Genomic DNA, 26,576 nt, shown 5'->3' with positions numbered 1-26,576 from the left:
TGTTCATAGCATTGAAAAGCTGATTAACACAAGTGGTATAACATTGCAGTTTTTATTTACATTTCTGTAATAGATAATGATGTTAGACATCTTTTCATGTAGGTTTTGGCCATTTGTATATCATTTTTGGAGAAAGTCTAATCAGAAACTTTGCCCATTTTTTTAAAACTGACTTGTCATTTTTACTGTTGAGTTGTAAATTTTAGTATTGAGCTGTAGCTTTATATAGCTACAAGTTCCTTAAAAGATAAATGATTTGACAATATTTTATCCTATTCTGTGGATTGTCTTTTCACTTACTTGATAGTGTCCTTTATACCAAAAAGGTATTTATTTTGATTTCATCCATTTCACTTATTTTTTGGGGTTTGTGACTTTAGGCCCATATCTTAGCAAACATGACTTAATCCAGTGTCACCAAGATGTGTATTTGTGTTTTCTTATATAAGTTTTATAGCTTTTGCTCTTAGATTTAAGTCTTTAAAACAGTTAATTTTTATAGAGAGAGTGAAGTAGACATCCCACTTCATTCCTCCATATGTGGATATCTAGTTGTCTAGCACAAATTGATGGACGTGCTCTTCTTTTTCTACTGAATTGTTTTGGCATCCTTATCTAAAATTATTTGACCGTAAATTTGGACTCTCAGTTCTATTCCATTGATATATTTCTTTATATTACTACCACAGTTTTGATTGTGGTAGATCTTTGTAGTAAGATTTAAAATTAGAAGTATTCTTCTTTTCTAAAATTGCATTTCTGTATGAATTTTAGGATCAGCTTGCCAATTTATGCAAAGAATCCAGTTGGGATTCTGATGACAGCTGTGCTGAATCTATAGATCAATTCCAGAAGCAATACCATCTGTATTAGTCCATTTTCTGTTACTATAATGAAACACCTGAGATGGGAAGCTTTATAAAGAAAAAGCATTCAGTTAGCTCATGGTCGTAGACATTCAAGGACATGGTACAGTGGCAGTTTAAGGTATTGAGCACATACAAGCCATTGGCTCTTCTCTGTTGAGGAGCTCATGCTGGTTGGCATCAAAATGAGAGGAATGTCTATGGTAGTGAGAGTTTATATCACAAGATAGGGAGCCAAAGAACAAGGTGAAAGGCTCTTTGGTAACAACTTGCTTTCTCACATATTAACTCAGAGTTCCATGAGAACTACTTTAATCCCTTCCTAGGCAATGACCTGAAGACATCCCAACCTCTTTAAGGTCCCACAATGTCTTAAAACCACCACAGTGAGGACCAAGTTCATAACACAAAAAAATTCTTGGAGAACAAACTCAAACCATATTCAAGTCATAGCACCAAATTAACAATAACCAGTCTTCTGAATTTTGAATATAGGATATCTTTCATATTATTTAGTTCTTTAATTTATTTCACCAATATTTTGTAGATTTCAGAGAATAAGCTTTGCACTTCTTTTGTTAAATGTATTTCTAGGGCTTGGGCTGTAGCTCAGTGGTGGAGCACTTGCCTAGCATGCAGGAGGCACTGGGTTGGATCCTCAGTACCACATAAAAATAAAGACATTCTGTCGTTTACAACTACAAAAAAAAATTTCAAAAAAAAATGTATTTCTAAGTGTTTGACTTGTTTTTGATGCTATTGTAAATACAATTGTTTTGTTAATTTCATTTTTGGATTGTTCACTGAAAAAGTATAGACATAAGCTGCATTTTTGTATATTGAGCTTATATTCTGCAACTTTTCTAAACTCATTTATTAGTTTCCATATTTTTCTTTTTTAGTGAATTCTTTAAGATTTTACTTATACACTATTATGTTATTTGCAAATGGGAAGACATTTCTTTTTTTTTTTTCCTTTCCAGTTACACTGATTTTTATTTCCTTTGCTTGACTGATTACCCTGGCATACATAAATTTCCGATACAATGCTGAACAGAAGAGGTAAGATGCTATTTTTAGCCTGAGTTTCTCCTGAATGTTTTTTTTTCTTTCTTGTGATTAGCAGTAAAGTCTGAAAATGGCAAAGTAGTGAAATGAATGAGCTTGTGTCTTTTTTCCTTAGGAGCAGTAAAAAAGGTGCAAGTTGTGGCAAACCACACACTTCCCTACCGCCACTCTCTATAAAGAGTTAAAAGGGTAAAAGAATAAATGATGACCATTTACAGAAAGAATGGAAGGTGAGCAGGAGCTGTGGCTCCTCTTCCCAGAAATACAAGGAAGGCAAAGCCTGGGTTAGGCCTGAAACATGTCTTGAGAATTAATAGTGTAAAAGCTTATGATGGGTCTTTGTATCTTCAAATATAATCTTAAATGTACTATGATTTTTTTCTCTGTGCTCCTTCTCTTATTGTTCTTAATATTGGCATTGAAGTTCATGCAATTGTTCATTTAAATTTCCATTTTTTTCCTAAGTGGCAGAATAGTGAAAGGAGAATTATTTTAAACCAAGAACAAAGACATTGAAAAAGTCAGTCTAATGTCTTTATTTTTTTTAACCACACTTTTCTTACCTTTTAAAATGGGTAACAGAAAATTTGGAAATATGGATAACTTCTGAGTTATCTTCTAGTATCGTCAGTGTAGCACAATTAATATTTACCGAGTACTTACTTTGGCCAGCATTGAGCTAAGAGCTTGATATAGTCTCATATAAACCTCACAGTAGCCCTACAAATGTAGGCATCTTGGTTTGGGTATTTTTTAACATTCTACTGTGAGAGATGAGGCTTAGAGAGAAACTTGCCAAAATTCACAAACTGGTACTGGACCAGGATTCAAATGCATGGAAGTCCACTTTGTGATTGCCAGGCAACTGTACTCACAAGAGGAGACCCAAGAGAGATTCAAGGAAAGAAATTATAATAGACTTATGATGGTTCAACTCACAATTTTTCAACTTTATGATGGTGGGCATACATTCAGTAGAAAATTGTACTCAGAATTTTGAAATTGGATCTTTTCCTGGATCAGGGATATGGGTCATGATCCTCCCTCCTGATTCCAGGCGCAGAAGTGGGCACAGCTCTGTCAGCGGGGATATCACAAGTGAAAACATCTGATACTCTATGGTGTGCTGTGTTGCTAAATGAGGATGTTCAGTAGGTGACAGGTATTAAGTGCACTTTTGACTTATGCTATCCTCAATTTGCACTGTGTTCATCTGGGAAGTAACCCATATGAAATCGAAGAGCATCTCCATTACAGGCAGGGAACCTGGGGAAGCCTGAGGGTGTTCAGGAGGCAAAACCAGGAGGGAGGGAAGACTTTAGCTCAGAACTTCTATCAGAGTGTCTGAGGCAGAGTAGAGTAAAAAAGGTAGGATTGCCTAGTTTGAAAAATTTCAGCTATCTATAATTTGTGTTTGTGTTCTCTAGTAGCCTGGTTCCTGACCCTGAGATGATTATAGCAGAAGAGTATTTTCTCCTGGGGAGGGGTGGTGGGCCTGATGGAGGAGGTGTGACTCTGAGCTGGTTATTCTGTGCATAAAGAACATGCTCCTGAGCCCTGTGCTGTCTCTAAGAATTGATCATTATTGGGAGGGGCAATCTTCCTCCAGCTAAAAAGGATTTTAAGATGTCAAAACATATTACAGAGTCCATAGGTTTAGGTTCTTGTGTTCTAAAATCCGTGAAAAATTACCAAAAAAATATGTCACAGTATGCAAACATATACCTCTTCATATTGTTGAAACACAAGGTTGCTCAGTAGTATTATAAGAACACTAAATGACATTATTGGATTTTATTCTAGATTGAAATAGCTTTGAAAGTAAAACATTAGGAAACGAATAAAAGGGCTCGAAGTGTTAATGAATATCGTATTGACAAGGAGTGTCTCCTGGAGCATACTGTAATCAGTCTCTTCTGAACCATATTCCTAGCTAGGCCCAACTATTGAACTTCTGTGTCTGCCTTTCCAATTGTAGCATGAATCTAGTTGAGTTGGCTTAGCCACAATCCCTCTTCAACTGAAATGCTTCTTCTTAGTAACATTTTATCCACTGATTCTTGGCTTTGAATTCCCACTTTCCCTTGTTTCTGAGGTCAAGCCCAATCTCTGTCCCTTACTGAAAAACCCCCATCACAGTAATTCCTACATGGATAGAAACAGACCTGAATCTAGTCTGCCATTTTTTTTAAAGAGCTTTATAGTTATACATAATAGTTGGGTTCATCCTGACAAACTCATACATGTATCAAATGGAAATCTATTTCTGTTCATGATCTTCCCCTTTTCCCTACCATTTTCTCTCCCCTCTCCCATTCTCTTTATTCTACTAGACTGCCTCTCGCTCATCTACTTATTTATATCTGATTGGCTCTTTCTACCTACCCATAAAGGAAAAAAATATTTATATGTATACATAACATGATTTTTAAAAGAATTCAGTCTGCCATGTTTTAACAATATGAACAATATTTCTTTAGCACTATTCAAAACAATAATAGTATAAAGTGGTTCTGCATAGCAAATGAAATAACTCATGCTTTTGGAATCAGACAAATTTGGATTTGAATTTTGGTTGTTCCACCAGTTATTTTAGTGTGTTATTGAATAGCTATCAACCTCGGTTCCTTCATCTTTAAATAAAGAGTGATAGGTGTGATTGTGGTTTACTCAGTTGTGGGCAGGTAGGTAACTGACTTGGTAATTCAGTCTCAGTTTGTCACCAAAGCCAGTTTAACTGACTTTGAGAAAATTACACCTTGTGAGAGATAAAGATCTCAAGGGGGCATTTAAATGTGTGGTTATCAGCATGCATGCTTAACAAATATAAAGAAAAGCCATTTATTCTGGAGAATAGGCAAAATGCACTTGAGAAAAGTCCAGTTTTGCACATTTCACTTCATTCTGTTGCTGCCTGATATTATTTTTACCTAATTGATATTTGGAAAATAAATATTAGTGAAATGTAGATTGACCATATTTTCTTATTTTCGGTTTGATTCCTAAAATATCCTTACTGTAATTGCTTTTGTTTGAGACAATTTTTTTAATATTTATTTTTTTTAGTTGTAGTTGGACACAACATCTTTATTTATTTATTTTATGTGGTGCTGAGGATCGAACCCAGGGCCTTGCCTATGCTAGGTGAGCACTCTATGGCTGAGCCATAACCCCAGTCCTTGAGACAAATTTTTGATATAATGTCATTTTATTAAAGATAATCAGACGGAAAGGGAAAAAATGTTTTGATAGCATTTTTGGCAAAACACATAATATGAGTCAGTATGTGTTAAAAGTAAGTAATAAGTATTCTAAGATACATGAAATCTTGGATTCAGTAGAAAAGATTTGATTTAAAAAAATGTGCCTAGGAACACGAACTAACAAGCAAGGATTTATAGACAAAGGATCTTTGAATGTTTTAGAAAGCAGATGTAGCAGGAAACATTTGTCATTAATTCCATCAATTGGTTTTCATGGACAATGGTGTGCAGATATTTCAGGACCAGGCTGCAAGATGAATGGGACCTCCATTTAGAAAGAGAGGGCAGGGGAGAGGGAGAGAGAACACACAAATTTAAGAGGAGAGGTTTAGAGAAACTCATAAAGGTAAATCAATTCTGTTATCTTATTGAAACTCTTTCTGTCTTAGTCTTTTTTTCTGTTGCTATAACAGAATACCTGAGACTGAGTAATTTATAAGAAACGAAGTTTATTAGGCTCATGCTTCTGGAGGCAGGGAAATCTGAGAGCACTGCACAGCCTTCTGTATGGTTACTGGTGAAGGCCTTGTGCTGCTCCAATGAGTCAAAGAGCAACTGAGTAGATCTGAAAGAGGCAAAGAGAGAGAGGAGCTCTTGATTTATAATCACTCACAGTCCTGCTGGAGCAAGAAAGGCATCCATCCATTCTTGAGGGCTGCACCCCATAGCCCAGACATCTCCCACTACCTCACCCACCAACACTGTGCAAGTGGTGAATTTCAACATGTGTTTTAGAGAGGACAAACCATATTCAAGCTATAGTACTTACTGTAAACACTTTGTACTTGTAAAAGAGTGTTTTATTAAACAAAATCAGTTAGACTTTATTATGTATGTTTATTAATCATGATTTAAACATAAAGGACTGAGAACCTGATTATTGGATGTGCTTCAGAGCCACAGAACGAATTACCAGCATGTTATTAACTTGCTCTGTCTTTAATTCATCTATTCTTTCATCTTTCCGCTCATTCATTCATCCGGTTTTTGGTTTCTCAGGTCTCAGACAAAGTGAGTAAGTTTAGTTGCTGTTCCCTATGACTCCATTATAAATATTTTACAGCAGATATACAAGTTAGTGTGATCTCTGAGGCTTGTAGAAATACAGCTTACCCCTAGACATTATAGAATACTTGTCTCTTAAGACAAGAGCCATCTGAAGGAGGGAGGGTGGGCATTCTCTATGGGGTATGTGCCAACATTTGCTTTGGAAGGAGAGAATTTGCTGACTATTTTGGCTACCTTAGTATTCAGAATGTTTTTTCAGAGAGCTAAGTCATTCCATTTTATTTTTTAAGTTTAAATTACCTCTAGGCAATAGTGGTTCTACTAATTCTGTTAAAAAGTACCTTTAACCTTTTGTGCTAGGGTTGTTGTGATGTACTTAATTATGACTGAGAATTAGCTGGCATTTGGAGAGATGTGTGTTTGAGAAATAGGTCTCATGTTGCTTATTCCTTGATAGTTAGTCTGGAACAAAAACACATCCTGTCCTAGGCAGAGTGCCTGGTTCCCCAGGGTGCACACCAAGTAGAATTGTTTTGACTTACCACAACATCTTCTGTTTGCTTACTTGCTTGTATTTTCTCCTTCCTTTCAATAAATTCAGTATTATGTTACAGTATCTTGTAATATTTTCCATTGTTTTTTCCCCTTCCTAATAAAGACTCTTACTCATTAGGAAGAAAAAAATCAGGACAATTTTATTTTAGAAATTATTAGCAAAAAGCATCTTAGGATTAACAGAATTTTACTAATAATAACAAGGTATCTATAAAATTGGAATCTGTAGATTCCCTTTACATGATTCATGACAATGCAAATAGATATTATAAAAATATATTGACATAAATTAAAGGATTTTAGGATACTGCTTATCAACATTCTACATACTAAAAATTAAATATTAGAATTAATATTATATGTGGAAATTAAAGAGATGGAAACACCACTTGATAAGGCTGAATGCAGGATTTTACAAGCTAGTAGCATCTTTTGAATTCTGAATTTAGTAGGTTCAGTAAGTTGGTGTGATCAGCATACGTAGGATCACTTATTCTAATGTGATTGATTAGCTAACATTCAAACTCACAAGAGACAAACTATCCATTCAATATAGGGCCAGAAAATTAGCCTGGTTTCTACCACCCAGGCTACATCCTATCCCATATCTACACACTGGGAAGTCAGATTATTCATCAAAGTGATTCTGGGTTTGAACAGATTCAGAGCAAAGGGAATTGGTACTCCCAGGATATTGGTGGCCAGAGTTTTGGGTGTTGATTATACATAATCTGCTACTTACTAACTTTGACCTTGAGCAAGTCTTGTCTGATAAGTGCCTCAGTTCTCCCATCTAGACAAATGAGGAAAATGACAGTACTTCTTCCTTCATGAGGTTTTGAGGACGACATGATTTAGTGCAGGATATCAAGTGCTTGTGATGATGCTTAGTATGTAATGAAAGCTTTTCTGTGCCTATTTACTTAAATTGTACGAAGCATTCAGCAGAAATGAAGAAAACTCACTCTCTATGCCTATTTCCCTTTATTCAAATGTGCTGAGTTCATTGGGAAGATGTTTGTCGCTATTTGTTACAGAGTGGCAAGGTAAAAGATCTAATATCTTCAAGGCTGGTAGTCTAAATTAAAAAAAAATTGTGTAGAACTTTCCTGCTCAACTTCAATATTAAATTAATTTCAAGGGATTACATTGCTCATACTCCTTAATTGGGTCATCTGGACTTCACCATTGTTCTCGCATCTTTTATTGAAAATCATTTGTTTAAGGATTGGTGCAAGGTGTTTTATAAATGAAGTTAGACAAGGGCTTTAGTACATCCTATAAATTGGATTCTGTATACTTGTAAATTATGCTGACAGGCACTCTTATAACACAATGAGGTCAGAACAGTCTCACTAAAAAAATGGCCCTTTCATGCTGTACCCAAGCCAAAAAAAGGGGAAAGAAGAATAAAGGTACCGAGTTGTAATGCAGAAAGAAGTTGTTAAATTCAATCCCAGCCATGGTTACTTTTCATTGTATCTTAGTGGAACTAGGTGATACAAATTATTAAAACATAAGGCAATGTAATCTTAATTAAAAATATGAAGAACTGACTATATGAAGATATAGTATATTACATGCTTGTAAAGTCTAAGAAAATTATTGAGACACAATTCATGATTTTTAGAGAGTTGGCAGTTTAAAAGAGAGACCAAAATATGCATGCAATTAACTAAATGAAACAAAACAGACTTTAAATGCCATGAGTCATAGATAAAGTTTAGCCTGAAAGAACATAGCTGGATTGCATTCGTTCTAAAGACTAGATCAATTCATTTAACTGCTATTTATGGAGTACCTACTACATGCCAGGTCATGAGGCAGGCCCTTTCCACAAGGAATGCACATATCTATAAACGCAATTCTTGACAGATCTTCAAGTTTCAGAGAGTGGAAACAGCTTCAACTTTAGCATTCAAAAAACATGAATTATAACCTTCCCCAACCGATTATACATTAGGTGACTTCAGCAAATAATTTTCATCTCTTAGCTTATTTCAGAAATCGGTACCACCTTTGAATTTCTTGTATAATCTCATTCTATGCATTGATGGATAGATTAATCCTTAAATACAATGCATGTTGAACACATCTCATTTCCTCCATTCCCACACTCCCATTCTTAATGCTGGTAACATCATTTGTTATGGATTCTGTAATCCAAGTAGTTCCTTCTCATCACCCAAGAGATGTAAGTCATTTCTTAAGGTGATTAAGACCTTCAAAAAACTGAATTCTGTTTGGTTTTTAACCTCACATGATGCTCTTTCACCATATATACCTGTTGCTCCTCCACCATCAACCCTTGTGTACCTCTGTACCTTTGCACATAATATTTTTAATGCCAAAGCCTGATATTTTATCCCCATCCTCAATCCACCAAAAACAAAAACAAAAAACCTGAAAAACTTTAAAATTTTACTCTTCCTTCAAAACTTTGCTCCAACTGTATACCCAGCTGCTCAGGAGGCTGAAGCAAGAGGATTGCAAGTTGAAAGCCAGCCTCAGCAACTTAGAGATTCCATCTCAAAATACAATATCAAAAGGGCTGGGGATGGAGCTCAGTGGTTAAGCGCCCCTGTGTTCAATCCCTGGTACCAAACAACTCCACCAAACAAAACCAAAACAAGCAAATAAAAAACCAGGTTCTTTATGAAAAGTACAATCAAATTGTACAACCAAATTATTATTGATTAGAATATAAAGCATATGATCTTGATCCTGCTCTGTACTTTCTTTCCAGCAGTTCTAAGAAGAATAGTCTTTCCAGACTGATTAATTTATTTAGAAAATAAGACCTAAAGGTAGCTTTGCAGAAAATATCTACTTCTGTAATGTGATTTATAAGTCCCTTAACTGAAAGAAGCTGCCATACCTGACCCTGCACTTTTGCTCACCACCCACTTCCCAAGTATAATTCTCCTATAAAAACTTGGCATGTCTAGGAAAACTCAAATTACCCTGTGAAAAAGGATTGAAAAAATTTCTGAAGCCCAATTATTTTCTCTGGATGAAATTCAAACTTCTGCTTACTCCTTGTTTTTCTGTTTCCTTGTTAATCATTATCTCTTCTTTCTTCTGCTCTCCATTTTCTGGGTTGGGTGGTCTAGAAGAGGGTGGCTGACTTTGTTCTAGCCTGAGTGTGTTCTTGCTCTGCCCAAGTGGATCTCACTGCCCATCTGAGTTCTTAGGTTGTGAGTTAATCCTTAAGACAGCAAGCACAACTCTTTTACTTTATCAGTAGAGTCAGCATATTTTACATAACTCTATGTGCACAATGCCTCCATTATTTGTATATATGCCAATTGTCCCAAGAAGACTGAACACCTGAGGAGAAAGACAAGGCCTTTTGCCTTTGAATTCTCAGTTCTTACATGTTGTCTGCCATGGAGAGGAAGAGCAAGAAATACCATAGCAATGATCTCAGATTTAAGGATAAGTGTTAGGAACCAGGAAAATGCTTTGTGGAGGAGGTGGCATTTGATGTAGGCTTTAAAAGCCTTTTAAAATATTTCAGAAATTTTAGATATGTAATTTTGGGATGTTCATGTTTTAATATACATAAATGGGTATGTGTATCTCTATGATTCTCTCCTTAATACATAGGCATTTTACTAGATGAAGCTTTGTCTATTCTATCCAAGACCCTTTGTGCCGTGCTCTGAGCATGGTGAAAACTTGGTAATTATATTAATTATTTGTAAAGAATGCTCCTCCTTATGTCTTCTAAAGGAGACTGACTCTGCTTTCAGAAGGATGGCAGACTGATTTTCCAGTTATATCAAAATTACTTGACTTTAAAGCTGGGTCATAGATGGTTTTTCCATATGGTTATTCTCCATGGTTATTAACGATTATGTTATTCTTATAACAAACAAGTGTTGGTAGTCACTCTGTATTTAATAACTCCTGAGGATATTTAAAAAAATCAAAGTATAACTTTGAACCACAGTGGAAAGCACGTTTTAACCTGGGAACCTCACTGATATTTGATTAATTCTCTGGCAGATGACCTAAGTTTAATTGTGAAAGTAACAGCTAGGACATTTTCTTCATCTCAAATCGCGTCCATTTCAGGTTATCAGTGATGGGTTAAGCTCCTTAGTCCATCTGGGGGATTTTTTATATCTGAATTATTAATTGGCATTAAAAATACTTTCTGAAATATTCTATTCTAATCTTAACTACTTCATGTTGTCACCTATCACTTAAAATACAGAAGAAAAGGTGGGTCACCGATGAAGAAATTATGAGTCACAGAAATCCAGAATAGTGGAGACAGAATCTATACCAGTGTAGTCTGCTAAGAAAAATGATTCCCATTAATATAAACATTCATATTTATTAATGTAAGTGTTATGATTTGGGCAGCAAATAATCATAATGGTGAGGAAACCAGGAAAATCGACACTGGGGTGTCAGTGTTTCATTTCACAAGAAAGACCTCTGTGAAGAAACCTGTCTGCAGATCTTCCACTCGGAAATCCCTGCATAGTAAGAAAGGTCCTGGCTAAATTTAAGGAGACACAATGTATCCAGAGTGAACATTATTAAGGGAAAGAGTGTAGCCTATGGGATGTAGCTAGAGATATAGATTTGAAAGGGAGGGCTGGCTCGCTTTGATCTTTTTTTGCCCTGTCAGAGCCTGAAGCAGCTTTGTTTCCAGCCTTTGGGGTCAGCGCTTTGGGGAGTTTTTAACCGGTTCTCAGCTTGCATTCGCCGGTTGACTTGCTCCAGGCAAGCCAGGTTTTTGTTTTTGGTATTTTATGGAAAGCAACTTCGTTTTCGCGGCAAACCCTTCGACCCACGCACCTGCTCACTTCTATGCCCTTCTTGGACCCTGAGTTAGTACAGGCAAAGCACAGGTGCCTGGGAGAGGCCCCCAAAAGGACAGTGGGGACAATCCCCTTCCGAACTGCAATTGTAGCTGCCAAGGAGTAGCCAACAAGGACCAGATTTATGTGCACTTTGAAAGAAGCACCTTCACCATTGGCTTTTTGAGAGGCGCTGTCGCTAGGGAGCGGCTGGTAGGGCGAGTCCAGCTTCTGGGAGAAGCCCGGGCTGTTTGTTCCTGTAACCTGGGAGAGGGGCGCACACAGTCGCGCGTCCCTGTACGCACACTCCTGCTCGCCGCCCCTGGGCGCCCGCTGGGAGGAGCAGCCTCTCCGCGATCGCCTCCCACCCCCTGATTCCTGCTGCTGCCGCCCAGAGGAGAGAAGAGCCTCTGCCTCGAATTTCCCCTCGGCGCCGGTGCTGCGGAGATTCGCGCGGGTGGGCGTGAGGAAGAGAACCCGCTGAATGAGTTCTCCCCTCGCCTTGGAGTTGTCTGAGTTGGCGGCTCAGCGCCCGGGTTTCCGGCACTCAGCGCCCGACGACCTTGCCTCTCCCGGGGCTGCTGCCCACGCCCGCGCCGAGGGTGGCACCAGCCGCGCCAGGGTTGCTGAGGCTCCTGAGCTCCTGTCCCGGCCCCATTTCGGGGCAAAGGAGGGTTGTCCCCCACGGAGACGCACAGTCGCGCGGTCTTCTCTCCGCGGCGGATTCAGCGTGTCCATGGCGTCTCATCAGCAAACCCGAATCCAGGCTTACCTAGAGAAGAACAAGATCGGTCCTCTGTTTGAGGTAAGGCAATGTGGAGGAGGATAGTCCCGCTGTCTTTGGGGGGAAGGGGTGTAGAAACAACCAGAATACCCCCCAAGGGAAAGAGGGTTGGAGAACGCGCGCGGGAAAGGGCTCCCTGTAGCCTCAGTTCACTGGCTAGTTCTGCTCAGCCCAGGTGTCCTGGAACGCAGCCCCGCGGGCACTTCGCCAGTTACCTGGACGCCGACGGACAGGTAGGCTCGATAGCGCCCAGCATCTGCCTGACTTGTCCTGCGCCTGGTGGCCACGTGTGTGGGACCCGGACAAATTGAGAGAGGCGATAGGCACAGATGCACACACTCAGACTATCTTACACATGCACACTTTCTTCCTGGAATTCACACTATCTTGCCTGTTGGATTTTCCTTTTCTTTTTAAAAATGTGGGCGGTAGTGGAACCCGAAAAGGTGGAGGAGGTGCTTAACAGTGGGAAGGAATATGGTTAACTGGAAGAAAGCTTAACTGGCAAGGGATAGGTTTCAGTAGGTGCGGGTTTGTTGAGTAAATCCGCAAACTGGGAGACTGATACCGATCACTGGCTGAAAGAGGAGCCCTTTGCATTGCAGTCTACCTGCGTTAGGGGGAGAAAGACACGGAGAAAGGTTTTGGAAAAGCCTTCGCTTATTTATGGGAAACAACTATAGCCCTGAGCTGTTTTCTTTCGCCATCAAAGAATCAATGATAAAAACACAGTGGGAGAAAAAAGAGCGGGAGGACGAAAAAAATGAGAACAGGAGACAAACCTAGCATCAGCACAGCGTCTCGCTGGTTGCCAGGGCGCTGGGCAGGGGTGGGGCGGGCGTGTGGGGCAGGTAGATGGGCAGGTGCTGAGGCCCATGGGGAGAGACGCCAAAGGTTCCTTCTCCTCCCATCTTGGTTCAGCTGTTCAGCTGGGGCATTCAGGGTGGAGAGATACCTAGGAGGGACAGGGTGGCCCCCACCCCCAGAAACAGCTGTAACCTTAGGGTGGTGGTGTGCCTGTGACTGAGCCAGACACAATCGCAGGTGGGGAAGACGGTGCACTGGAGGTAGCAGAAAATGGAGCAGTTTTTCTGAGACTGAAGAGAAAGGAAAGAGATCTGTAGAGAGAGGGGGGAAAAATTAAAAAGTGTGTGTGTGTGTGGGGGGGCGGGGGTGCGAATTAATGCCCCGCGCACAAAAAGGGAGAGGAGGGCACTGGTGTGGTCAAATAGGTCTTTTCCCTGAGAAGGATCGATGTTGTTTCATTTTATTTATTTATTTTGAGGATCGATTTTAAATAACCAAGGTTTGCAAGATCTCTGAAGTTTTCCTCCCAACTTTAAGATAATGTTGTAGTGTCTCCAAAGATATGATCATTGTTTCAACAGAAGCTCTCTGAAAGGGGTCACCAAGCCCTACAATTTTTGTTTCTGACAAAAGCGTTAGCAGAGGAAGTCTTTCTGTTAAAAGGGGTAGCAAAATAGACTTTCTGAAACTAATAGAATTTTTTTTGTCCTTAGTGATTATTGACAGTCCATAAATCCCATATAGCAAGAACAAAAAAGGTAGAAGCAAAACATAATAACCCTTTGCAATAGTATATTAACTGAGCTAAAAGAATCACAAATACATTTAGAGTGTCTATTTGCTGGCTGCTTTCCTAGAATATAAAGCACAATTAGCGATGGAAAAATAAGTGAATTGTTTTTAATAGATTCTGTTCTCATTTAACTTATTTAAAAATTCCCAAGATTCTTTCCAAGTAACAAAAATAGAATTTGGAATATAGGTAAACTTTCTACATAATTATGAAATAAGACCAATTTGATATTTACCCAGTGCTCCCTCTTTTAAATACTCACCAGTTTATTCTGCACTGAATAGTTTTAAATGCTGTCAAAATTTTCTCATAAAAGCTTTAGGTCTCCTCACCAAAAAAAAAATGCTTTGTATTTTATTGAATACATATTACATAAGCTTGGAACCCATTAGCATGGATTGCAGTGATGAGTAGTTAATTTTTAAGGGTTGATGTGCACTTTATATAATTGAAGGGGAAAATGCACAAGTTCTATTCTACTAAAAGCAGGTTGGGACACAGATCCTCAGGCTACGGTTTTCATCATGATAGCTTGGTTTTGAGAGTAGAATTATATGTTGCAAAATCTGAACATCTCACTAACTTGTAGACTATTTTCCTTCATTCTAGAAAACTGGTAAAGAGATACCACCCATGAAGGGCATATTGTTGGTCTAACACTATTGTCAAAATTCCCAGGATCTCACTCATTGGTTCCATAACTGATTCAGTAGGTCAGAGGAGGTGCCCAGGAATCTGAGTTTACTAAGAAGCAGCACAAAGGATTATTACAATTTTAATTCCTGAGGCACATTTTAAGAGACAATGACAGAAGCTAAAATCTCCTTTGGCCAATCACAAATTGAGTTAAGCACTTCCTGATTTTATCACCAGTACTTTGTTGTTATTTGTAGTATTGAAGCACTGTAGCTGATGACACAGACTTCCTTCATAGTTTTGAAAATATGCAGTATCTGATAGTATGTCCCCTTGTGGATTTTATAAGTTAGGAATGTTTTAAGAAACATTTTTGGAGTGAGACACTTTAAAGAGAATGTATGGAAGACTATTTAAAACAATAACAAAGTGAACCTGCATACTGTATTTAAAATAACTTAAATTTTTTTAACCTATAAAATTTATTGGCTTAGTTTGGTTACTTAGTTTCTTAATGAATTTCTAATACCTTAATCATTTGAGAAGCTTGTAATAGTGTTGAATGCAATATGGTGTTCCAAAAATGACTTGAATTGAAATTAATTTTGTTTCCAAGTGATTTAGGAGCATAAATTTATACTATACTATACTATCTTTGATCAAAGATTTTTTTAGTATAATATTTTTTATTAGAGCTTTATAGTTATACACAGTAGTTGAGTTCATCCTAAAGTCAAATGTATGGAATTTGACTTTAGTTCTCCCCGTCAAAGATGTTTTGAGGCATTAAAAACCATGCCTAATAATCATTGAGAGGGCTGGGGTTATTGCTCAGTGGTAGAGCGCTTGCCTAGCACATGTGAGGCCCTGGGTTCAATCCTCAGCACCACATAAAAATAAATAAAATAAATGATACTGTGTCCATCTTAAAAAAATAATCGAGAGTGCTCATTAATGATGTTTTAATTCAATAAAAATATGTAAGGTGAAAATTGCATTCCACAAACTCTGAAATTTTTGTAAAGTATAATTTTACTGGTCTTACTGGATTTATTGGGGCAGGCAAGCAGGAAACACGTTGGGAATAAGTCTATAAGGAATTCTTGACTTTGCTGAAATAAGATAGAACTCTAGTCCTACTTACTTTGTTTCCTTAGATAACAGGCAGGTGTAAAATGGTTCAGGTCCGACCAAAATACAGTATTTTTGTAACATACATGAGCAAGATGCATAGTGTAAATACAAAACTTGTCTAAAACCTGAGGCTGGCTAGTTAGTAGTCAAAGAAATTGTCAGTCAGAAATTCTGAAGTTGAATAATTATCTGGCATATAGCCACTTAGTTGATTAAAGGAGTTTGTTTACAATCTGTATTGTAAGCAGTTTGACTTAATTCCTGAGAGATTATATGATTTGGAACATCATAATGCCTTACTTTAACATAAAGTGGTATACAATTTTAGTTTTTCCCATTCCTCTTAGATAAATACACTAATTACTTCAAGATTATGGTTTGACGGGTGTGCAAGGAAATCATATGCTTTGGTTCAGGATTGATCACACTCACAAGTGTATGAAATCCTAAGCTATTAAAAAGAAGAATAATTGGAGTCTTCATTAAACTTCCAGAGAATTCTCAAGTCTCTTTACATTGAAGACATGGCAAGCCAAACCCTCCGCATTTCTCCAAGAGTGGTCTGCCAATGGCACAGTTTTGTCATCATTTTTATTAGTTCAGAGTTCACATGGGCTAACTTCGCATGAACTAACTGGCATGCATGTCGGGAGGAGGACTCCTGAGCAACCCTCAGCCTGCCTCCTGATACCCTTGGCTGCTGCACAGCTCACTCTTGTCTACTACCTGTCACGTTGGTAACCCAAATTCCATTCTGCTTCCCCCGCATCACTTTCCTTTGTTCATCTCCCTGAATAATAGTCTGAAAAATGCCCCCTCCCTCATCAGAGAGCTTGTGGGCTACGAGGACATTGCTTCAGTTCTCCTAGGGATCACAGTCCTGGGCTGGCTGTTGCTCATGCCTGAAAACAAGTGCTGCATTGATTTTGATCAGATTTATGGCTGTAGTAGGGAGGGCAGTGGCGAGGAGTATAAGAAGGATAGTAGTTACTCGCTTAGGGCTGAAGGTGAAACTCAGCCTTTAGAAAATATAAAAATGATATTTTAATAAATAAAATAGGAAAATGCTTTCAAAGGATAAATGATAAGATTAAAAGCTTGGAACTTGTAAATGTTTTTGGTGAAATCTCTGTTAGTGTATCTTTTCCAAAGCTTGAAGTTGTAAAAACTTTTTTCTCTATATAAATTTGCACTCATTTTTGTAATCCCAGAGCATTTGGAGGAGCTGCAGCCAAAGCCTTTCTTAATAAAATTTTGCTTAAAATTAAACATTATCATGCATTTTCTTCAAAATAACCTTAAAAATAAATTTTCTTTCATTTCTGCCATCATGTATTTTATTTTTGAACAGTTTATAAAGAAAGAAAACAACCAAATATTTAATACAAAAAATAAATCACTTTTAAAATAATAAAAGAGAAGCATACCAAAAGTGGCATCAATATATCTGAAAACAAATTGTTTTGGGGTCTTTTCTAAAAGAATGTGATCAGTGGAAATATGAATCTCCCTCCCTTCTTTCTTTCCTTAATTAAATTAATGAGCCATTAGGCAGAGCCATGCAAAGAGAACAGCTAAGTGGGGCAGTTGGCCTAGGAGTGTCAGGGCAAGATTAAAGAAGGGGGCTGAGTGGCCTGGCAGGGCCAAGAGAGTTGTGATAAATGAAGTGGGGCCAGGTCATTGAGAAAATAAGTAAATATGTTGAAAATCATGTAACTCAGTATTGGTGATAGAAGTCACAAAGATTAAAAGGGGATAAGAGAATGAACCATGTACTGGATTGAAATTGGAGTTATTGGTGTGATCTCATGCCTTTCAATAATGTAAGTAGGTGTAGATATAATAGAAATATATTTGTAGATATTCGCATACACTGAAGTGCTTGCATCTGCATTTATTTCTCTGCTCTGTCTGTCCTGACAATGGGAATAGTAACACCTTAATAGTAATGAGCACATCTCATATCTAGATTTTGGCTTCTAAATACCATTCTCCACTAGTAGAACCAACTGGAGCAGCTTGGTTCCTGGTTGGGGCTGAGAAAATATAAGATGAATGAACCTGGAACATCTTATGTCAGGAAGTAAAGAATGATAGGGATGTGTCAAAAGGACTCAGAAGCCAAGTTGAAGAGGCTCCTAACCTAAAGCAGCCTGAGGATCAAAATAAAGAATGATAGTAACAGGCTGCTTGTGAATAAGGGTGTTTTTCTTTTACCAGGTTATAATGGAAAACAGAATGTTTTCAATCCCTGGAGAGAAGAGAAAGTTTTACCTTATAATGTCAGCTAATAAAAGCAGAGGGATAATGGAATTAGAGAATCATTACTTGAAAACCATATGGATGATAATTCAGGCAAGAAATATTGATGCTAAAACCAATGGGTGAAAATAGGATGAACAATAAGATATTACATAATCTGTAATTATCTTCCTACAAAATACTTGTTGATTCCAAAGGGAAAAAGTAACCTTACATAAAAGAAACTTGGCAGATGCCACTTTGCTCAGGTGATGGGACAAATTAATATTGAATGCCCTACACTGGATGCAATTAAAAAACACATAGCTTTGCAATATTCCTGACAATCACATATGATTCCAGTTTAATAATTAGAAAATAGCTAATAAATCTAATGAAGAAATTTTACAAAGTAGTTTCCTAACATCTTTAAAAATGTTAAGGTGGTGAAGGTTAAGGGAGGCCTCAGTCTGAGGATACAAGACAAATGCAAAATAGGATTCTAAATTTGTTGACTACTACTCTATTGGGAAAGTTAATAAAATTAAATTGGATCTTTAGGTGAAGGACACATGAAATTCTTTGTAGTATTCATGTAACTTTTCTACAAATTTTAAATTATTTCAAAATAAAAATATTAAAAATAATAAAAAGTGTATCCAGGAAATGAGTATTTACAAAATAGTTCATCCATTGGGTTTTTTTTAAATAGTAAATTATGTAAAATTCAGTTTGGAATTTTATCAATGTTTGTATATGGAAGTTATTGATACAATAAATTATAGGATTATAAATTCATTTCTCACAGTTCTAGAGTTTGGGAGGTCCAAGATAAAGGTGCTGGCATTTGGTTTGGTGAGAGGTTTCTTCTCTCTTGTGTGTCCTTACGTGGCAGAAGGTAGTATGGCAGGCTGTCCATATGCTGCCTGAAACCTCTTTTAAAATAAACTAATCCTATTAATGAGAGAGCAACCCTTGTAACCCAATCATCCTCTTAGAGGCTGCACCTCTTACTACAATCCCATTAGCAACTCCCGACTTAAAAGGGGGACACAGTCAAATAACATGTAGGGGAAATACTGCTTAGAATTTTCCAGAAGGTATATTAAATGCTATGACACAGTTGGACCCCTCCCAATTTGCCCTTCCTTCTTCTGTTGTCTAGAGTGCCCCTTTGTAATTCCTCCAACCCCTCCTCACTCTGTCCACACCCCCTAAGCAACTACTAATGTCCTTTATGTCACTATGGATTCTTTTTTCATTTTCTAGTGTTTTGTGTAAATAGAATCATCACCCCTTAAAGGGGTGGTGGTGGTGGTGGCAACATCTTAACAATTGCTTTGGTGTTATTCATCCATGTTGCAGCATGTATCAATAGTTTATTATTTTTATTGCTGAGTCATATACTGTATGGATATAGGTTTTCATTTTTCTTGGGTAAATAAATGGAGTATGTTGAATGGATCAGAAGGCAGAATATGTTAAAAATTTTAAGAAACGTGTGCACTAGGTTGGAAAAGTATATGTACAATTTTACATTTCTGTGAGCACTGTAGAAGAATTTCAGTTTTTCCTTTCTCATCAAAACTTGACATGCCAGCTAAATTTAATAATGGCAATATGAAATATCTCATTATTTTAATGATGATACTTTAATAATTTGCAAAATTATTAAAATGTAAATTATTATAATATAATATAATATATAAAAATTATATATATAAATATCATTATAAAATGATGTTTTAATAATTTATGTTTATCTCATGATTAAGACCACTGGTTATCTTTTCATGAGATGATTTGCCTTCAATATATCTTTGAAGAAACATCTGAGCAAATATTTCCCTATATTTATTTAGTTATTTGTAGTCTTGATTTTTAGTTTTAAGATATTTTTAAAATACATTTTAAGCCCTATGCATTTCTATATAAAATTCAAAATCAGGTTTTCAGTATTCATACAAAAATAACTGCTGGGATTTTGATGGGGTTATAATGAGTCTATAGATGCTGTTAGGCAGAATGGGCATCCTAACAGTTTAACAGTTTTAAGTCCATGTAGATAATCTCAGAGAATCTATAAAAAACAATGTAGGAGCTGATTCTTTTACAGGAACTGTAAGTTAACTAAAAAGTTAATTTATTAAGATTTTAAATACAAGTTGTTTTCAAATGGCAATGAAATTAAAACAGAAAAAGTACCATTTATAATGGTATTAAAATTAATACACAGGACTGGGCACGGTGCTGTATGCCTGTAATCCCAGCAGCTTGGGAGACTGAGGCAGGAGGATTGAGAGTTCAAAGCCAGACTCAGCAAAAGCAAGGCACTAAGCAACTCAATGAGACCCTGTCTCTAAATAGAATACAAAACAGGGCTGGGCATGTGGTTGAGTGCCCCTGAGTTCAATTCCCAGTATCAATAATAATAATAATAATAGTAATAATAATATATAGGAATTTATTTTTTAGATGACATATAAGATATCTATCCTGAAAACTATAAAACATACTTGAGAAAGATTTAAAGAGGCCTAAATAAATCAAGAGGGATATTCTTATTTATGGATTGGGAGACTTAATACTTTTAACATTTGGAATCCCATATCCTATTTGGCTTCAGCTCTCATTAAAAGGCTGTAAGTATAAAGACAGTGCAGTATGGGTGCAAAGAAAGAGTGATGTATGGAGCAGTCTAAAAATGGAGCCCATGGTCACTTGAAGGGAATTTGTTGAATCATTGAAACAAATGGTGTAAAACAATTAAATAAATGTATGTCAAAAAAAAGGAACTTTAATCTCTACCTAAACATACAGAAATGAACTTGAAATGGATTATACACCTAAATGTAAAAATTTGTACTTCTACAAGAGAATGTAGGAGATGATTCTGGTGACTTTGAATTTGGCAAATATCACTCAAATCTGACACAAATATATTAATTATAAATAAAAGAATCATGAAAGTAGACTTATTCAAAATTCAACATTTTCTCTTCCAAAGGCACTGTTAAGAAAATACACTGGGGCAATGTACATCTGAAAAAGGACTTGTACCTATAATACAATTCTTGGATGATAAAAAGTCCTAATTAAAAAGTAGGAAAAATTATCGAACACTTTCCATTAGAATGATGCCTGCAGGTGGCAGAACACGTGCAGGAGTAGCTGCTCATCATCATTAAAAAATGCAGACTAAAACACCTCCCCACTCACTGGAATGTCTGAAGTTAGACTGACCCTGATAAGTGCTGGTAAAGATGTGAAGCAAGTGAGACCTCCCCATGCTGACAGCAGGATCACAGAACTGTACAACCACTGTGGAAAACAGTTTTGTACCTTCATTATAATAGCCCCAGATAGGAAACAGGTGAATTGGCTAAACACACTGTGTACATATATAATACAATACTGTTCAATAACATGTATTATCAATGCACACATAACATGGACAGATTCCCCACTGAGTGAAAAAATAATTCAGAAGTTTACATGTTATTTGATTCCATTTTTGCAGTAGTAACAAGATTATTAAAACGGAGAACAGATTTGTGATTTCCAAGTGTCAAGGGTGAGGTAGGGGGAAGAGGAAAGGAGGTGGAAATACTTTAAACATGAGGGATTCAAGTGGTGCTGGCCATGTCCTTGACTCGCTGCTGTCAATATTGGTGTTTGGTGTTGGTGTGATTCTGCAGTGGCAGAACGATGTTTCCATAAATTGGGATTTCTTTGTATTCTTTCTTGTAACTGTAGATGAGTCTACAATTATTTTTAAATGAAATTTTTAATAAAACTGTTCTTAGCCTTGAAACATAATTTCTTAAATTTTTAAAATTTATTTTTCATTTATTCTTTTTAGATATACAGGATGGTAGAGTATATTTTGACATATCATATATACAAGGAACATAACTTCCTATTCTTGTGGCTGTACATTATGAGAGTTAAACTGGTCATGTGTACATATATGAACATATGGAAAGTTACATGTGATTCATTCTATTGTCTTTCCTATTCCCACCCTCCGCTCCACTTCATTCCTCCTTGTTTAATCCAGTTCACTTCTACTCTTCCCTCCCCCACCCCTTATTGAGTGTTATCATCCACATATCAGAAAAAAAATTCAGTCTTTGGTTTTTGAGGATTGACTTATTTACTTAGCATGATAGTCTCCAGTTCCATCCATTTACCACCAAATGCCATAATTTCGTTCTTCTCTATAGCTGAGTAGTATTCTATTGTGTATAAATACAACATTTTTTAATCCATTCATCTGTTGAAGGGCACCTAGTTTGGTTCCATAACTTAGCTGTTGTGAATTGAGCTGCTATAAACTTTGATGTGGCTGAGTCACTATAGTATGATGATTTTAAGTCCTTTGGGTATAAACTGAGGTGTGGGATAACTGGGTCAAATGGTGGTTCCATTCCAAGTTTTCTAAGGAATCTACATAATTAGGCAGATGGCCTAATAGAAAGATCAAAGCAAGTTAGAAAATTGGTTAATTGGAAGGTAAAATGATTTCTATTTATGGATAGATGAGATAAAGAGATGAAAAATCTGAGAAGATAAAAATGATATATCAGGTGTTTTGTAATTATTTTGGGGAAAATAACATGGGTACTGACCTGTGATATTGATGGAAAGGTATTTAAATCTGTGTAATGAGAAATATAAGAAATAGTCAATGATATTTAATGTACAAAAGTTAAGAACAGCATGTTGGTGGTACCATATGCAAGCATGAAAAATGTAAAATATAAAAGGAGATATCAGCAACAAGTCTAGACATAGTGGAATTATTCTTATCAAACCAGATTCTCAGGTGAGATTAAAAATCTTCCTATAATCTGTGAAAAAGACACAACAGGAATGAAAGGATACAGAATGGTGACACAGAGGAAGATGGGAAAAGTATGTACCAATAAAATACTCATCAGGAAGTTGATACTGTATTTCTAATGTCTGATACAATAGGATTCAAAATGAGGTACATCATAAGGGTTAGACAGAGTTAGAAATATTTGTATCCCATGATAATATACTTCCTAAACTTTTAAGGTACATCTATGAAAAGTAGTAAGAAAAGAAGAAAGAAAGAAAGGAAGGAAGGAAGGAAGGAAGGAAGGAAGGAAGGAAGGAAGGAAGGAAGGATATTCATAGCAGGCATATTTAAAATATTTTATTTAGAGTACATGTATTAAATTGGTAACAAAAGTACTGGAAGAACTGAATAACAAACTAATAACTTGATAATAATTACATAAAATTAAGAATCCAATAAAGAATGAATTGTCATAGTTGTCAAATTTCAAATGTTCTTTCTAGAATTGCACATATCAAATGAATAGAATAAATAATTTATATAGAAAGGGATTAAATAACCCAGTAAGAGACTTGATTATACAAACACCTATATGCACATACACATATAAATGTATACTTATATATGCACATATAAGTGGGTCTATGTATATATATACTTTTGTGAGCATATAATATATATCTGTATGTATGTGTGTGTGTGGTATGTCAGGATACATAAAGATAGTCACTATCAAATAAATTTGTACTTTTAAAAAATACACTTGTAGCATATAGAAAAAATTCTCATAATTTGAGCCACAACGATCAGTAATTTCACTAATTTAGAAGACTTACTGGCCACATTCTTTGATCACAATACCTGATAAAATTTAATAATCACAGCTGAGGTTAGACCTCACTGCATAACACCTCTTGCTATCCCCCACCCCATCTGTCCATTAAAATATTTGTTCAATATTGTACTAATAATTCAAATTACTAAATCAACCAATCATTTTTGAATTACTTATTTGAAGTAGGATATATTATTTACTTCAATATGGAAGTGTAGCTGCCTCAGTATCACTGATTGAAACTTCTGCATTGGAAATTTGTTAAAATTTATCAAAGGGCTGGCTCAGCGGTAGAGTGAGTTTGATCCTCAGTTTGATCTGGGTTTGATCCTCAGCACCACATAAAAAAAATAAATAAAGGCATTGTGTTGTGTCCATCTACACCTAAAAAATAAATATTTTTTTTTAAAAAAGAACTTTCTGAGCCAGCAATTTCATTTGTAGGTTTGTGTTCTACAGAAATATCTGCATATATGCAAAAATTACTATATCATTAATCATATATTGTATGAAAAGGTCAAAAGTTGTAGCAATGTAAATGCTTACAGGTGGTAAAACAGTTGAATTATTGTTGAATCATATTTTTGAACAACTACAACTGTTTAAAAGAATCAGATAGATATCCATATACAGACTATATATACTGACATGGAATGGTATCTATAATATATGTTTGAACGAATGAGTCATGGATGTTGTGTTACTTGAAATGTATTGAAGTAGATATCTAAATGGCTATGTAAGGGATAGAGGACTTAGCCTTGAACCTAAATGATGAAGAATTAATTTCTGAGATTTCCCTACCTCCACAAACAGGGATAGACACATATATAATAAAATATAAATAAATGCACGATAATCATAATGCAAAATTAGGAAAGTTGAATGTCTTCAAATAATATGGTGGGAGTGGGAGTTTTAACTACTTTCCTAATATATTCCAGGGTTTTATGAGTGATGGAAAAATACATATTTGTTATTATTTATATCTTTTTGTGTCTCAGCTATCTGAACTTTTCAAATAAAATTTTGTGTAGGTATTAGAATAGAAATGGAATAGAGTATGTATTTGTGTGTGTATAAGTGTGTGTAGCATATATGTGTGTCTCTGTGTGTGTAGTTTGGGAAATTTAAATTAAGTGATTGGAAGAGAAAGAAAGGATTAGTCAAAGGGTGACTTTTACTTTGTACCCTAATTTATTTCAATATTTAAAATATTCATATAGTACATTTATATTTCTCAATAAAAACAAAGGTAGAGGTTAATTAGAAAAGCAAATATTTTATGCAGTAAAGTACAGTCTGATTCAATAGAACACATTTTATTTTGGAAATTTTATACCCAGTGTCATTAGAAAGGATAATAGATTCAATAATCATGGTACTCTTCTAGACAATTTATTATTTCAAATAATTTTTATTTTGGAATAAAATAATGGGAAAGGTCTTGGGTTTTGAAGCATGGTGGCACTGTCTCATTACTTGATTGTCTACCAGGGTTGAGTGGGTGACACTGGTTCAATATGTACACCTGCTTCCTGTACTTCTTTCTCATCCATCCAGATATAATAGGGCTTGTCCGCACGCAAGGTTTTGTGTTAACTAGGTATCTACTGACAAAGGTGTTTGTTCACGTCCTATCTCACAGTGGATCTTAGGTTCTTGAGGGTGAGAAACAAGTGTTTTGTGTTTTATTTTGCATCAGCTCTGGTTTCTAGTGGAGCATGAACTATAAAGCAGAGATTCAGCAGATGTCTATTGAAGTATACAAACCATTGACATGTGTTTTTTTCCTTCTACAGAAGAAAAAAAAAACATCAACAATGAAACTAGTTAGCAAACAGTATCTTTCTTTGTTTTTAAATTTTATGATCTATAAGAAAATATCCTACACCCCATTAATTTGCCTTTATGTACAGTGAAAAACTTTTAATTATGTCTGTAGCTACCTAAGGAGCTCATAGCCATCTTTTTTTCTACTTTAATATTTGCTTTTAAGAAAGAAGATGATAACTTTTTAAAAATTTTGTTCTAATTAGTAATGCATGACAGCAGAATGAATTTTGACACATTGTACACAAATGGAGCACAACTTCTCATTCCTCTGGCTGTAGATGATACAGAATCATGCTAGTTATGAAAATAATAAATTAATTCATACCAAAGTGCAAAGTGTAATGCATAACCCTCCTCTAGTGCATTTGCATTTAATAGGAAGTTACCTGATGTGTGTGTGTATGTGTTTGTGTGTGTGTGTGAGAGAGAGAGAGGAAGAGAGAGAGAGAGAGAATGAATATGAATGAGAGCAATGCAGAGGCAGGTGACCTTTGGAGATAACCGAGGCTTTGCTGTCTGCTTCACCCTGAGCAAGTTATTTAACCCTGTGAATATTGCTGTCTGAACCAATAAAATAATATGAAAAGGGATATTATGAGAAATATATGAGATGAAAAAAGCTTGAAGGACGCAGTTCAGTGCCTGGCACTTGGTGGATACCCCATACATTTTGGCTGTCATCACATTAGATGCTGTTGCTTCTTTTTTCCAGCAATATTAATGGCCCAGTGACAACCAGGTGGAGAGAGGCTTTTGAAGGTTGGCCTTTGGAGTGTGCCTCTATTCCTTTACCTTTGGAATTGATACTTCTGAGAAAGCATCTTGGCAATGGTATGCAGAAGAGCAGCACTTGGTTTTAGGTTAGCAGAGTATGTGTGTGCGTGTGTGTGTTTGTTTGTTTGTGTGTGTGTGCCCCCTAGTGGGGGCAGGGGAAGTTTTGGTGATGCTACTGCATCACCAAAGTGACAATATTCCCTGCAAAATTAAAATTCAAAAGCATGCCATAAAATTAGAAAACAATCTAGAATATCTCTCATTGTATTAGAGAGGCAGCGTGGATCACCCTTCATTAAAATGGCATACACAACCCCAACTATTCTGTCAT

At 36.3% G+C, this 26,576-nt stretch overlaps 1 protein-coding gene across 1 annotated transcript in view; it reads left to right on the top strand.

Moving 5' to 3' along the window:
* The first annotated feature begins 11,795 nt into the window (after window positions 1–11,795).
* Window positions 11,796–26,576, top strand: part of CUNH8orf34 (chromosome unknown C8orf34 homolog) — a 404,315-nt gene continuing 389,534 nt past the window's right edge. The window contains 3 exon segments of the mRNA XM_046428478.2: window positions 11,796–12,196; window positions 12,198–12,306; window positions 12,309–12,382. Coding sequence (XP_046284434.2) covers window positions 12,062–12,196; window positions 12,198–12,306; window positions 12,309–12,382 — 318 coding nt within the window. The 5' untranslated portion in view covers window positions 11,796–12,061.

Source organism: Marmota monax, unplaced genomic scaffold (assembly GCF_021218885.2).
Source record: "Marmota monax isolate L192 unplaced genomic scaffold, Marmota_monax_Labrador192_F-V1.1 WCK01_AAM20220418_F8-fsc00044, whole genome shotgun sequence".
In the NCBI taxonomy this organism is placed as follows: domain Eukaryota; kingdom Metazoa; phylum Chordata; class Mammalia; order Rodentia; family Sciuridae; genus Marmota; species Marmota monax.
The sequence above is the reverse complement of the archived record's forward strand: the minus strand, read 5'-3'. Positions and strand labels throughout refer to the sequence as shown.